General features: G+C 36.5%; 1 protein-coding gene across 1 annotated transcript in view; it reads left to right on the top strand.

Annotated features, from left to right (window-relative positions):
- Positions 1-7,571, top strand: part of LOC125227227 (sodium-driven chloride bicarbonate exchanger) — a 48,301-nt gene extending 40,730 nt beyond the window's left edge. Inside the window, 8 exon segments of the mRNA XM_048131486.1 lie at positions 3,468-3,590; positions 3,593-3,949; positions 4,067-4,177; positions 4,782-5,857; positions 5,932-6,084; positions 6,221-6,370; positions 6,450-7,115; positions 7,194-7,571. Of these exon segments, the coding sequence (XP_047987443.1) occupies positions 3,468-3,590; positions 3,593-3,949; positions 4,067-4,177; positions 4,782-5,857; positions 5,932-6,084; positions 6,221-6,370; positions 6,450-7,115; positions 7,194-7,478 (2,921 nt within the window). The 3' untranslated portion in view covers positions 7,479-7,571.
- Positions 7,572-13,636: the final 6,065 nt, after the last annotated feature.

Raw genomic sequence — 13,636 nt, 5'->3', positions numbered from 1 at the left:
CTCATTCAATCTGCTACGAGAACGAATTGAAGCGGCAATCGAACTAAAAGTACCCAGATTCTGAATCAATAACGTGTATGTTTGAACTGGTTTTGATACGAACCTTTGCTGGCTGTCGCTCAAGCAAAAAATAGAAATAGCTGTATATTTATTCGTATAAGCACAACATAATGATACAAAAAAGTCCACATCCATCGTATCCACACAAGAAAAGACTAACGAGAAAAAAACACGAAATGGTCTTATCACTCGTCTCATCTAATCGTGTGATGTGTGAGATATCTCTAAGATCATGTCAAAGATCAAAGTCTCCAAAAGGTTAATTAAATATATGCACATAATTACATTGAGGCTCAAGGACGCTTGAACTGACTGCCCGCTGCCAGCCCGACGCCCGACCAAACATGCTCGTATCGTAGCAAGGATTTTTTTATATAGGATTTACAATCTTTATACTAAGAATCGTACCTCGATTTTTTAGCGCCACCTATTAAATACTATCATAACTATTTACACTGATGATGCCTACAAATTTATTTATTTTCAAAATGTGTATGGACACTATTGACGTGATATAATGATATTAAAATAAAGAAATATGTAATTTGTTCTTCTAAAAAATAAAAACACGCAAAAATATTTGGGGAAAATATGATTTTGGCCACTTCCAAGCTGCGAAACAGCGCCATCTAGTTTTAAACCTAAAAGGCCCTTACATTTCAGGGGTACGCGTTTTTGTATGAGCTTTGTCTGTCCAGTATTAAATTCTTCTTCCTCGTAGATAGTAAGTGATTCCCGATTTGTACCTATTGGGAATATTACACTGGAGAAGTAACTTACCACATACAAACCGGGTAAGTTACAGAGAACGGCAGTGTAGGTGTATGCCTGACTCTCGAATAATTTGTAAATAAGGTCCTAAACGAAGTAAAACATGTCAAACACGAAATCCTGAAAAGGAGCTAGGTCTCAGACAAAGGCTTTATTAAAGCACAAGATTCTCATAAAACTCATTTTTAACCCCCGACGCAAAAACGACGGGGTGTTATAAGTTTGCCGTGTCTGTCTGTTTGTCTGTCTGTGTGTGTGTCTGTCTGTGGCATCGTAGCTCCCGAACGGATGAATCGATTTCGATTTAGTTTTTTTTATTCGAAAGATGAGCTAGTCGGGAGTGTTCTTAGCCATGTTTCATGAAAATCGGTCCACTAGGTCGCGGTCGGGGGTTTTTCAAAATTTTAATTTTGTGGTTAGGTTATCATAAATGAAATACGATGAATTTCAAAACAAAAATACAACTTCATTTACACTTTTACGAATCAATTGACTAGCTTACTGAAGTAAGTTACAATGAAGCTGTTCTTTAATTTATTTTTGTCTGAATAAATAATTAGTATTAGTTCCCGGAGATGTTTAACAAAGTTTGTTCAACATTTTCCTTGATTTGTCATTTATATTTTAATGTAAAATAAGATAGGTATATACATGTATTACATACTTAAGACTAAAATACGAACAGCCGTCGTTTCTTCTATTAGGCACGTATTTTTTTTTATAAACTATAAGGTGTCCCACTGCTGGGCAAACCTGCCTGGGCAAAGCCCTCCCCCCTAGACTTTCAATTCGGTTTATTTTCTCAATCAGGAAAAACCTAAATCAATTTCTAAGTTCAAAGTCGTATAATATCTAGGTATATCGTTTTATAAGTGTAAGGTACAGCGGCGCAAATCTCGACTGGGGGGCAAATGTAACATGTTTGCATTATTAAATAGAGTGTCCACCGGTTATACATATAAGGTAGGCGTGTTCAGTGGATACATGTAGAACTCAACATCATAGTGTAATAATGGAAAAAATGGGTCAGTAACAATTGCCCTCTAATCGAGATTTGTCCCGCTGTACCTTACATTACGATGCATTTTCTGATGATGAAAAAACTAAATCCATTTCTAAGTAAAAACCAAAGTCGTATAATATCTATATCGTTTTATAAGTTAGTTATATCAAGTTTCATGAATAAGGACTTCACGAATAAGTTTCATGAATAACTCTCAAACGCGACCTTGAATAGCCAAGTTGTGTGTCGGTGATACAAGGAGCGTTGTTAGCTTTGAAGTGGATGCAATTTCAGCCGACCTTGGACAAAATACCGGCTTATTTTTAGATGGCAACGTTATCAATTATCTACAACATGATTTATGAGAAAATTATAAGATTTGCGATATTTATTTTTAATGAAAAATATGTCTTAAAAAAATATTATATTAATTAATAATTAAAATACGTAGAAAATGTTCAATCCCTCCGTCTAAACTAATTCTACAATGAAGTTTTTCTCCCAACTAATTAGGTATTATTATTATTATTATTATTTGTAAAAAAAAACTAGCATTTATCTGACAAAAAACAGAAGTAGATAAACAAATAGGGACTATAACTAAAATTTAATGAATTTCGAGAAATCATTGATTTATTGCTATTTATAGGTCAATGTTTAGGTAGCATTTAATGTCCTTAAACTTACCCTATACATACTTTCAAAAGCAGATATTTAAGTAGAATATTATTTACAAATTATATTTTATGTATGTAAATAACAGTTTAAGTGAGTAAATTAATTGTGTAGGGCCCATATTGCCCCGAGGCAGACGACTGAGCGTCACAGAAGATGGCGAAACATGTAAGAACTTATAACTTCACGGTTCTTCTTTAAATTTCAGTTTTGCGATGTCCCATTATCATTTACAAGCATGAATCCATTTTTTACTATTTCTATCGTTAGTTAGGACATAGGGAAAGACAAGTAAACCATCTTCAAATCGCCGCTAGTAGGACACTTCAATTCAATAGATTGTACTCCAGTGTTCCCGTATCAAAGAGCATCTCTATATTTCAAAGAGGTTGTGCGACTACTAAATATAACCCTTTAACGGCCTAGCCACGACAATGGTCTAAGGCGTGCAGCCCAGCCGCCCCGCTCGCCGCCTTAGACCATTGTCGTGGCTAGGCCGTAACGGGCAAGACTCAAAAAAATCGTGGGTCAAACCTCATCGCCATCCAATAGTCCTTTAAATTCTGTACAAGAAAAAAATACAAAAAGATAGTCTTACAAGAGTTACAAGGTGGTCTTTTTTGACCTATAAAGGGTTAAGAGTCTTCTTCCGCAACTCAAATGAGTGAATTTGTATAACGAGAAACGGGAGTTTCGGTTTGAGATTCTGATTTTGTATCGAAAACCAGGACCAGGAGCACTAGCGACTACTAGTGGCGCTTTTAAACAATATTCTTACCACTTAGCGTTTCATTGTATCTTTTACTTGTAGGGTTGTCAAATCATACTGCATGTCCTCGATCATAACAGTAGTGATCACTATTAGATAGTTTTACTTTTCCACTTTTTGATATCTTGAGTGTTAGTGACCCTTGCAAATATTTTGTTATAATTTTTTAATCACCTGTTCTTTTCGCAGTGACGCCTCCGGCTCAACGAGTACAATTTATTCTTGGCGAAGATGTGGACGACGCCACTCTTGAATCGCACCCACTTTTCTCCGAAATGGAAGAGCTGGTTAAAGAGGGAGATGAACTGGAATGGAAGAAACCGCCCGGTGGATTAAATTTGAAGAAGATGTAGAAGAAGGTGGAAACAGGTGGTCGAAGCCTCATGTCGCCACTTTATCCCTCCATTCACTCTTTGAACTGCGGAGCTTAATTCTGAATGGCTCCGTGATCTTAGATATTGAGGCGAACTGTTTGGAACAGGTCGCGGACACTGTTCTAGACCACATGGTTCTCGATGGGTGCTTAGGTTACGATAGTAGAGACAAGGTTAAGGATGCTCTGTTGAGAAAACATAGACATCAGCACGAAAAACGAAATCACAATAACATGTCACGATTGCCACTTATCAGATCACTAGCTGATATTGGGAAGAATCACTCGTCTTGCAAAAGTAAGTTGTACTTTAATTGTTCTTATTATATTGCAATCTTTCTAAATGACTTTTAAAAACTTTTCTGTCCAAGTGCATGTTCTTAGCAAGGTTAACACAGATATGGCGGTGCCGTAGATTTCCAGGACGGTGGGTCTCGTCGCAGTTCGAGTTGTCGGTCCAGTTCGTCGCCCAACACCGCTCTGCTGCAAGCAGCTGACGCAAGAGGCTCCTACCTAGCAGTGCCAGGTCAGGCGGCGTGAGAGCTGGTAACGCTCGACCACTCAACACCACTCACGCTATATGACCGGCACGCTCGCACTTGAAGCTATCTATTTATTGTACATATGTATTGTATTTTAAACGTTTAAGCTAGATGACGTCTTTTATAATGTACTATAGTAAAACATTCCTATTATATTACAGTCGAGGAAGGCAGTTCGTCAAATGGACACTCTCACAAAGGAGAATTCAGTCGTTTTCTAGGCATCCCTAACGCGGGTAACCGCTTCTCCTTACAATAGTTGTTCTTCTAAGCCTTATTTCTCTTCTTTCATAAATCCTTGTTTACCATGTTCAGTTATTTCTGCTACTTGTCAAATGTGATTATGTTTTTTTGCTTCTTTTACATAATTTCGTCGATGTTCGTCGATGTTAGTGGAAACATCAGTCATGATTTTGTATTTCAGAATAATACTGTATCCACATCCATAGTATATTTTTGTACTACAGAGCTTAAAACTATGATTTGATTGATTTGTTATGCACGTATGATTAAACAAGTGTATATGTATATGGACTTTTCATTTTGTGTATCAGGTTGTTCTCATAGTACATTATGTTTATATTTCAGGTGGAACACAAGAAGAAGGGATGATAAAAAGTCCAAGCAGTCAGTCAATGTTCCGGAATCACAGTTCAGGTGACCTGCCAATGAATGGCGATATAAATCATAAATGTAATACGCATTTTATGCGCAAGATACCACCCGGTGCCGAAGCTTCCAACATACTGGTCGGAGAAGTTGACTTCCTAGAGAAAACTTTGTCAGCTTTTGTTAGGCTCAAATCGGCTACAATTATGGGTGACTTAACTGAAGTTCCCGTCCCTACACGATTCATGTTTGTATTACTCGGTCCACCAAATAGTAATTCCAGTTTTCACGAAATCGGTCGAGCGATGGCAACTCTCATGTCAGATGAAATTTTCCATGAAGTCGCATACCGAGCAAAGAAACGCGACCATTTACTGGCTGGTATAGACGAATTCCTAGATGCTGTCACAGTATTGCCACCCGGAGAGTGGGATCCCACAATTCGTATTGAGCCTCCGGCTGCTATTCCATCCCAAGATCCCAGGAAACGTCCAAATGAAAACAATCCCAAAGAAGAATTTGACGAAGAAGAAGAGGAACAGAAACAAAGAGAGGAGTCAGGTTTATCAAGGACAGGAATACTATTTGGAGGCCTAATCAATGATCTCAAAAGAAAAGTGCCTTGGTACTGGTCTGATTTTAAAGACGCGCTAGCGATACAATGCGTAGCCTCCTGGATTTTTCTCTACTTCGCTTGCTTATCGCCTATTATAACTTTTGGAGGATTATTAGGAGAAGCGACTGGAAAAAATATGGCTGCAATGGAATCCTTAGTTTCTGGATTCGTATGTGGAATAGGCTATGGGTTTTTTTCAGGTCAGCCTTTAACAATATTGGGTTCGACAGGGCCTGTGTTGGTATTTGAGACAATAGTGTATGAATTTTGCAAGCAACTCTCCTGGGATTACATGTCTTTTAGATTTTGTATTGGCACTTGGACGGCGATAATTTTGATTACATTAGTGGCTATTGATGCCAGCGCACTCGTTTGTTACATCACCAGGTTTACAGAAGAAAATTTCGCCACCCTCATAGCGTTTATTTTCATTTATAAGGTACGAAACAAACAGACGCGAAAATACTAAATCGAGTGTGAAACCGATTTAATCACATGTAATTTTTGTTTCAGGCCGTAGAAAATGTAATATCCATCGGTAAGAAATACCCTTTAAAGACACGCCCTGACGAGGTTCTCAATTACGAATGCTACTGTATGCCGAGCAATTATTCCACTGTTCCCCAGCATTTTAATTGGACAACAGTTGATAAAGACTCATGCCAGGTAGTTGTTCTATTTCATTCGAATAGGGGTTGTTAGTCACTCAATATAATTAGTTCTGAGTACATGGTACTCACGTCGGCTCACTTAAAGACTTTCCGCAAGAGCGGCCCACTTTTATTAAGTTGTCTTCTTTCAGTTGTACAATGGAACTTTGGCGGGCGGCGGATGCGACACAAAAGTTTATGTGCCGGACGTTTTCTTGATGTCCATTATTCTGTTCTTGGGCACCTTTACAATATCAATAATCCTCAAAGATTTTAAGAACTCCCTCTTCTTTCCGTCAAAGGTAAACACAGATTAATTGTTTTACTTACATTTTCTATTAACTTTGGGAGTAATTTTTACTAAATGGTGTTATTTTTTAGGTGCGACAAATCATAAGCGACTTCTCCGTTATTATAGCCATTTTATCCATGTCGTTCCTGGATTACAAAGTGGGCGTAAAAACGCCTAAGCTCGAAGTACCTTCGGAGTTCAAACCGACGCTTCCGTCACGGAACTGGGTGATAACTCCGTTTAATGGGAATCCTGTCTGGTCGGCACTAGTAGCAATATTACCGGCTTTATTAGGCACTATACTAATCTTTATGGACCAGCAAATAACGGCCGTCATCGTTAACAGGAAAGAAAATAAACTAAAGAAGGGATGCGGCTATCATCTAGACTTGTTTGTGTTGGCTATCTTGATTCAGATTTGTTCAGTTATGGGGCTGCCGTGGTTTGTTGCTGCCACAGTTTTAAGCATAAATCACGTGAATTCACTCAAAGTTGAATCTGAATGTGCCGCGCCAGGAGAGAAGCCGCAATTCTTAGGCGTGAGAGAACAAAGAGCCACTCATATTCTTATATTCCTCACTATTGGATTGTCCGTTGTGCTGACCCCGGTTCTGAGACATATACCCATGCCGGTACTATTTGGAGTATTTCTGTATATGGGCGTTGCTTCGTTAAAAGGACTTCAGTTCTTCGACAGAATTTTAATAATGTTCATGCCACAGAAATATCAACCGGATCACATGTTCTTGAGACAAGTAATGACAGTTTTTTCTATTAATGTTTCAGCGCATCGCATAAATTACATGTCATAATCAATTCAAATATTTTTTCAGGTGCCCATTCGACGCGTCCATCTGTTCACGGCTATACAACTCACTTGCCTCGTCTGTCTCTGGGTGATAAAGTCATTTTCTTCAACGTCCATTCTCTTCCCACTGATGTTGGTCGTGATGATAGGCATCAGAAAGAGTCTGGACCTTCTTTTCACCAGACGCGAACTGAAAATCCTGGACGACGTCATGCCCGAAATGACCAAGAGAAACCAAGATGAGTTGCGCGAGCTAGGAGATGAGGTGGGATGGGTCACAAAAATATTAAAATTATGCCGACGGAACTAAACCTATCACCTTTTTGGCGAACCATTCGTTTATTTAGTCATCCCGCCATGTAGACCAGTGCGCTGTTTTATAAATAAATTGCGTGTTATGTTACTCTTGCATTTTATTTTGGCCATTATTTTACTTTCCTTGTCCACTGCAAGTTTTCATCTTACACCTCACGCATATAGTTTTACGAACGTTGTAAAAAGTAAGTAGCCTTTGTATCACATGAATATGTAAGCCCTCTTTAACTTTGTATATTACTGAAACTTTTGGTTTGAGTGCGGAATATTTTGAATTTTTCTTTTAGGAGCCGAGCAAGAGTAATCCGCCGGCGTACCAAGAAAATTTGCAAATTCCTCTCATAAATGGTAATATCATGAATATACCGTTGACGTCGATTAACATATCGGAGGAGGTGAACAAGACTGGCATTTGGAAGGACGTAAATAATAAGACGAAGAATAAGAATGGTGTTAAGGACGCTAAGCCCAAAACAGGGAAGAAAAAGTAAGAAAAAAAATGCATTGGATGTAGTTTAGTGAAAATAGATCATTGTCCAATTTTTGCCACAAAAAAAACTTTTGTTTAGAAAACATTCATAACATAATAAAACATATTCGACGTCACGATGCATGGAACATACGAACCTCAACATTCTAATTTGTCGAGATCGAATGAAGCAATAATTAATAAATAACCAACAGGCACTTTTGCAAATAGATATTAAACCTTTATCAATTCCAGCAATAAGCATAAAAAGCTGATGTCCAAAGATCTCCAATCGGAGATAGAAAGGCGGCTATCCACCATGGATGAAGTGGAAGAAGACGATCCTCCCGTAAAGGTGTGCGTCAAAGACACCAAATTCTAACTCCGAGCATGACTAGCCCTGTACGGCACTCGGACACGCATAGCATGGCACGGACCCCCTTCACGAATGATCATTCGACAGGGAATGCACGATGCGAATTATTTTTCGTGAAACACGTGCATGTGTAGAGTATATTCCTAATATTGTAGTAACTCATGCAACTTCTTAATATACTATACGTCGTTGTTGTGCAAGAATGTAGAAAAAATACCTAGAAATGTCTAGTCAAATATCGTTTAAGAGTTTTAAATCCCTATTGGACTAGATTTAATGTTCTTAGGCATTATTAAACTCAGTTTTACAAGGAATATATTGAATGTTTAAGTCTACTAGGGTAAGGTTTGTTAATATTGGAGAATCGCGGATTAACTTATGATGTAAGTAGATTTTTAGCCATTTTCTAGTACTGTTTCAGAATCACTGTTCATATCGCTCATATCTTTTTATCTTTGATGTTACGCTTCCACCTTTACACTTTTATCTTTAAATTTTTTTGTTGCATGATTTTGGTGTCTATTTATCGAAATCCAGATTTTAGTATCTTTGTTGTATGATACTTGTCAATGTTAGATTTACTTAGCTGATTTTCGAGTTACGAGGCCTCTGGACGGTTTTCAGGGCGATATCGTAAGGCGCAAGGAATCTTGGAGTGGCGGAATTAAAAAAAGTGATTCTAGGAAAAATAGCACATCAGCTGAAACTTCGGTCTAACCTAACAGTCAATTTTAAACTTTATGTACCATTTAACCATTTAGTCCATTTCTCTTTTTAGATACTGTGTTAGGCTCAATCTATACACGGCGGAGAGAGAACGTTGTGTCTATGAAAGTTTTCTTTATTTCCAGTGTTTTTGTATCACGTAGGGCGTGTATAGATAGTGCCTTAAAATGTCAATGTTTAGGATAAAACGTGTTTATTTAGATATCATGTCTCCTCTTTGTGGAGACTATACCGCCGGTACTTATTTTGTATAACTTAGTAAGAAAATTTTGGGAAATCGTCGATATCAAAATCAGTATCTTAACTTTCAGCGATATCCATATATATTTTATAAACGATTTATTCATGTTGTTCGAATGTATTAAACTGTGTGTTTATTCCTAATTGTAGATGTTGTCACGATATATGACCTCTATGGACAGTTTATCAATCTTAACCAACATTTTATGGCCAGGAAGAAAAGCCAACATTTGAATGATTGTATCTACTGACTTTCGCTAAATTTGTAACATCAAAAAAATCTGTCCTATGAAATGATACTGGCACAAAATTGTATATTTTACTTTATATTAATGTACATTGTACATATACCGTCTATGATAGCCGTAAGTACCTATGACGTATGAATTAGACCTGTATTTAATGATTGTATTTTTGACGTATGTCGATGTATTTGTAAGACTATTTTTTATTAGGTAGCTATGCACTTATCTTACTCTTTCCTAATCTGTGTCTATAGCTATATTGTAATCATTTGTGTATTTCCCAACTTACCGTAAAATGTTAAAATAAGAAAAATACCTATTAATTTCTCATTAGTATAATGGAATAATGGCATGAACAATTATAAGTATTGAAATTTTAACGAAGCAAAGTGGTTGAATACAAATTTATGTTTATAACGTATCTAGTGTTCATTTCTGCATGAAAACCTATTGATTATATAAATTATTTCTGTACGTAATCTAAAAAAATAACCCTATTCGGCGAAGAAATGAATAGAACAGGGGGCGTAGCCGAATGACATTTCTGCGACGCGAAACGCCACCGAAACGCCGCAGAAATGTAATCTGGCTCTGTCGCGCCAATATGCAAGAGCGATAGAGATAGATAGCTACGAAAGAGATATTATCGTAAGCGTTTCGTGAGCCTTTGTGCATTCGGCTACGCACACAAAATGTATGTTCGAAAGATGACTTACGCCGTATGTCCATATATGTTTGTCTTCTTCTGTTGGTATCATTATATCCATTGTAGGCATATGACGTGCGGTATGCAGGACAGAAAATACGATATTCTGGACAACGATATTTTAACCCATGCGGTGATTTTATTCAACTAACTTCTTGCACATCAATAACTACATTTGTTGTCAATTGATATGTATTGTTTGTTATGTCATGTTAATGCATATAAGCGTATGGCCAGTTTCTCATCTTTCGAGCATAAACCGAAAATATTATTTACCCAAAGAGTTTTTAATTTATGTGGAAAAAGCAATTATACAGGGTGTCCCAAGACCATGGGACATGAAGGGAAAGTACCTAAAATATCACAGATAGGATATATTGCTGAAAGAAGACTTTATTTTATTTTTAAAACTTGGTAAAACTGCATTCAAAAAAAAATTTTTTTTTTTTTTTAATGTATGGACAAATTTTAAGGGTAAGGAGTCTGCCATGTAAAATGTTAAAATTCATGGTCTTCCTTTTATCTCCGACACTATGTTATTTAGAGAAAGATAATCTTTATGATGAAGCCTATCGATCGGTATGACAAAATTACAGGATGTTTTTTTTCTCGTGTAGCGGGTTTGATTCCCGGTTTAACCATGTAATTATTTAAAAATCTATGAATGGAGTTTTACTTAGTTTTAAAAATAAAATAAAGTCTTCTTGTAGCAAAATACCCTATCTACGATATTTAAGGTACTTTCCGTTCATGTCCCATAGTCTTGGGACACCCTGTATAATATTTATTTAAATATTTCTTCTATTAAGAAAGCTAATTCATGAGCTTGCGAGAAATTTAATCAAAACTAAAACGCTGCTCTCGGTTTATATAAATGAGAATTATTACCCAAAGACTAAGTAAATTTTCAATTTACCTTTGCTTCGGTATTTCTTTCATCTTTAATTGTTCGTTGCCCAAAACCTTAATGTGGTATGTTGTGATATTTGAGTCACGTAGCTACGTAACCCATGTAGCCGCGTCCATAATTAGTATTACGATACAAATGCGGAAAAGAAAAAACGAGTCGGTCGTGTTTTAAATCGACACGAGTTACATATTTCATCTACGCACGTGTATTGTATTGTACGCCTTTTTTCAGTACATATGGCGCTTTGAAGTTACGAAATAGGCACATAAACCTACCACTTCTCGCACTAGTGCGATAAAACAGCATCAATGTACTGAAATAGTAAATTAGGACACAACATTGCGAACAAGCGCGGAGAGAAAGCGCCATATCGTCACTACTTATCTCACGCTGCTTCTCAAAGTTAAAACGCAGTAAGTCTATATGCATCCCATACATACTTACTACAATTTTCTTATCATTGACAGACGAAGATACGAGATTTTTTAAAAGTAGTGACGATATGTACTATAATAAATTATTTTCATCTCGCATAGACCGACAGTACGAAGTGCCAATAGAGAGACACCATTAGAATAAATGTATTATACAATTTTGACTCTTTTACTATAGGATTTGTATGGATATTAATCGTTTATACATTTGTGTAACCTAGGGCGCTGTCACAAAGTTAGCAATCGGTTTTGTAACAAAGATTACATCGTTTTCTGACTTTGATATAGTGCCATTTTACCATTAGTTTGAAGCAGGTTTGAAGTAAGTACCTATCTAATGTCCTAGCCTCATAAACTCATAATAATAGTAACTTTGGAATCGCAATCAAGTAGAAAAATCAAACTGAAGTTTGTCCGTAACAATCTAGGTACTTTTATGTAACTAGACGTTCTTAATTATGACTGAAATTTATTATTTCTGCCTGATCGAAAGGAACAATTAATTATTAGCACATTTGCCTATTATCTCTACTATACAATTCTACCAAAACTATGATACAGAATTGGTATCTTGAATTCATGTTCTTTTACTTCGTTGTGTTTCCTTCGTCCACCACGCACGTCACACATAACTAATATAATATGAAATATTATTTTTAGTGAACAAATAATTATACAGATGATTCATGAGTCGGGAGCAGGAGTGAACAGGGTACTGGGGAGGGTCACACTGAGCAATTTTCATAATGGGGCAACACTGAATTGTGTTTTATTTTTTCTTAAGTATGACTTAATTTATAGCTAATTATCAATGACGTTCTAATTATGACTTAATTGATGATTAACTATCAATTTAAAAAAAATCATAATTCAGTGTTGCCCCATTATGAAAGTTGCTCAGGTGTTATGTGACCCTCCCCAGTATGTGACCCTGCTCCGACTCATGAATACCCTGTATTACTCGTAGTTTACCATTGTGGTATTTTAATTACAAATAGTTGATTTTTTTGCATAACACTGAAAAAATACACAATTTAGTTAATAATCCTGTTCTATTGCGACTCAAAGTGAACTAGATGTAATCAGCTTGGGGCAAAATTAAGACTTGATATAAATAATGCCTGTTATTTTATTTGTAATATCAAAATGGGTTTTAAGCAGTCGTCGTATTCCAGAAACACCAAATTGTTACTACAATGTGGAAAAAGAAGTCCCTACAAGTATGTAGCAGATTTCAATTGTGCAATATTCATAGCAATATGGTAATCCATCGAGCAATTACTAAGTTATGTACCTAATTGTAACGTAGACCCCAAAAGCCTTCAATGTGACCGTAGTATTTGTATTGTGGTTTGAGTAGGTTATGAATGAAAATCAATTGTTTGTACCTGCGAGTTTGTTATGGCGTTTTGGATATTATCATGTCGAGTGTTGAATAAATGGGTTTATATAAATGCTTCCTGTTTTATTTTAAATAACTCTAAAGTCTAAACAAATAATCTCGCATGCAACTTTATGCTAAATTGCATAGCTACATATTAGCGCCATCTCTTAACAGGTAGCCAAATTAATATTACCGTCATTTGTTGAGTAGTTATCAAACAAGTTTCATCTATTCACCACTAGATGTCGATAATATTAGCGCCATCTATTAACGAATAGCGAAACTAATATTACCGACATCTGTTGAAAAGTATTTAAACCTCAGTTTAGTAGTCAGCATCGTTGATAGATGGCGCTAGTTTGGTGCGGAACCATCCATACTAATATTATAAATGGGAGTGTGTCTGTTTGTTTGTCCGTCATTCACTGCAGAACAGAGCGACGAATTATCGTATTTTTTTGTGGTTGTGGAGATAGTTGAAGGGACGGAGAGTGACATAGGCTGCTTTTTGTCTCTTTCTAACGCGAACGAAACCGCGGGCAAAAGCTAGTTGAATATATTTTGATACAAAAAATATTTGAACCGTGCTTGAACAGTGATAATAGTGATATAATTATAATACAAGCCTTTGCATCTATGACAGATGATTTGCGGTCGTGGCTG

The sequence above is a fragment of the Leguminivora glycinivorella genome, chromosome 6 (assembly GCF_023078275.1).
Source record: "Leguminivora glycinivorella isolate SPB_JAAS2020 chromosome 6, LegGlyc_1.1, whole genome shotgun sequence".
Classification (NCBI taxonomy): Eukaryota; Metazoa; Arthropoda; class Insecta; order Lepidoptera; family Tortricidae; genus Leguminivora; species Leguminivora glycinivorella.
Note: the sequence above shows the minus strand (reverse complement) of the source record. Positions and strands in the feature narration are given on the sequence as shown.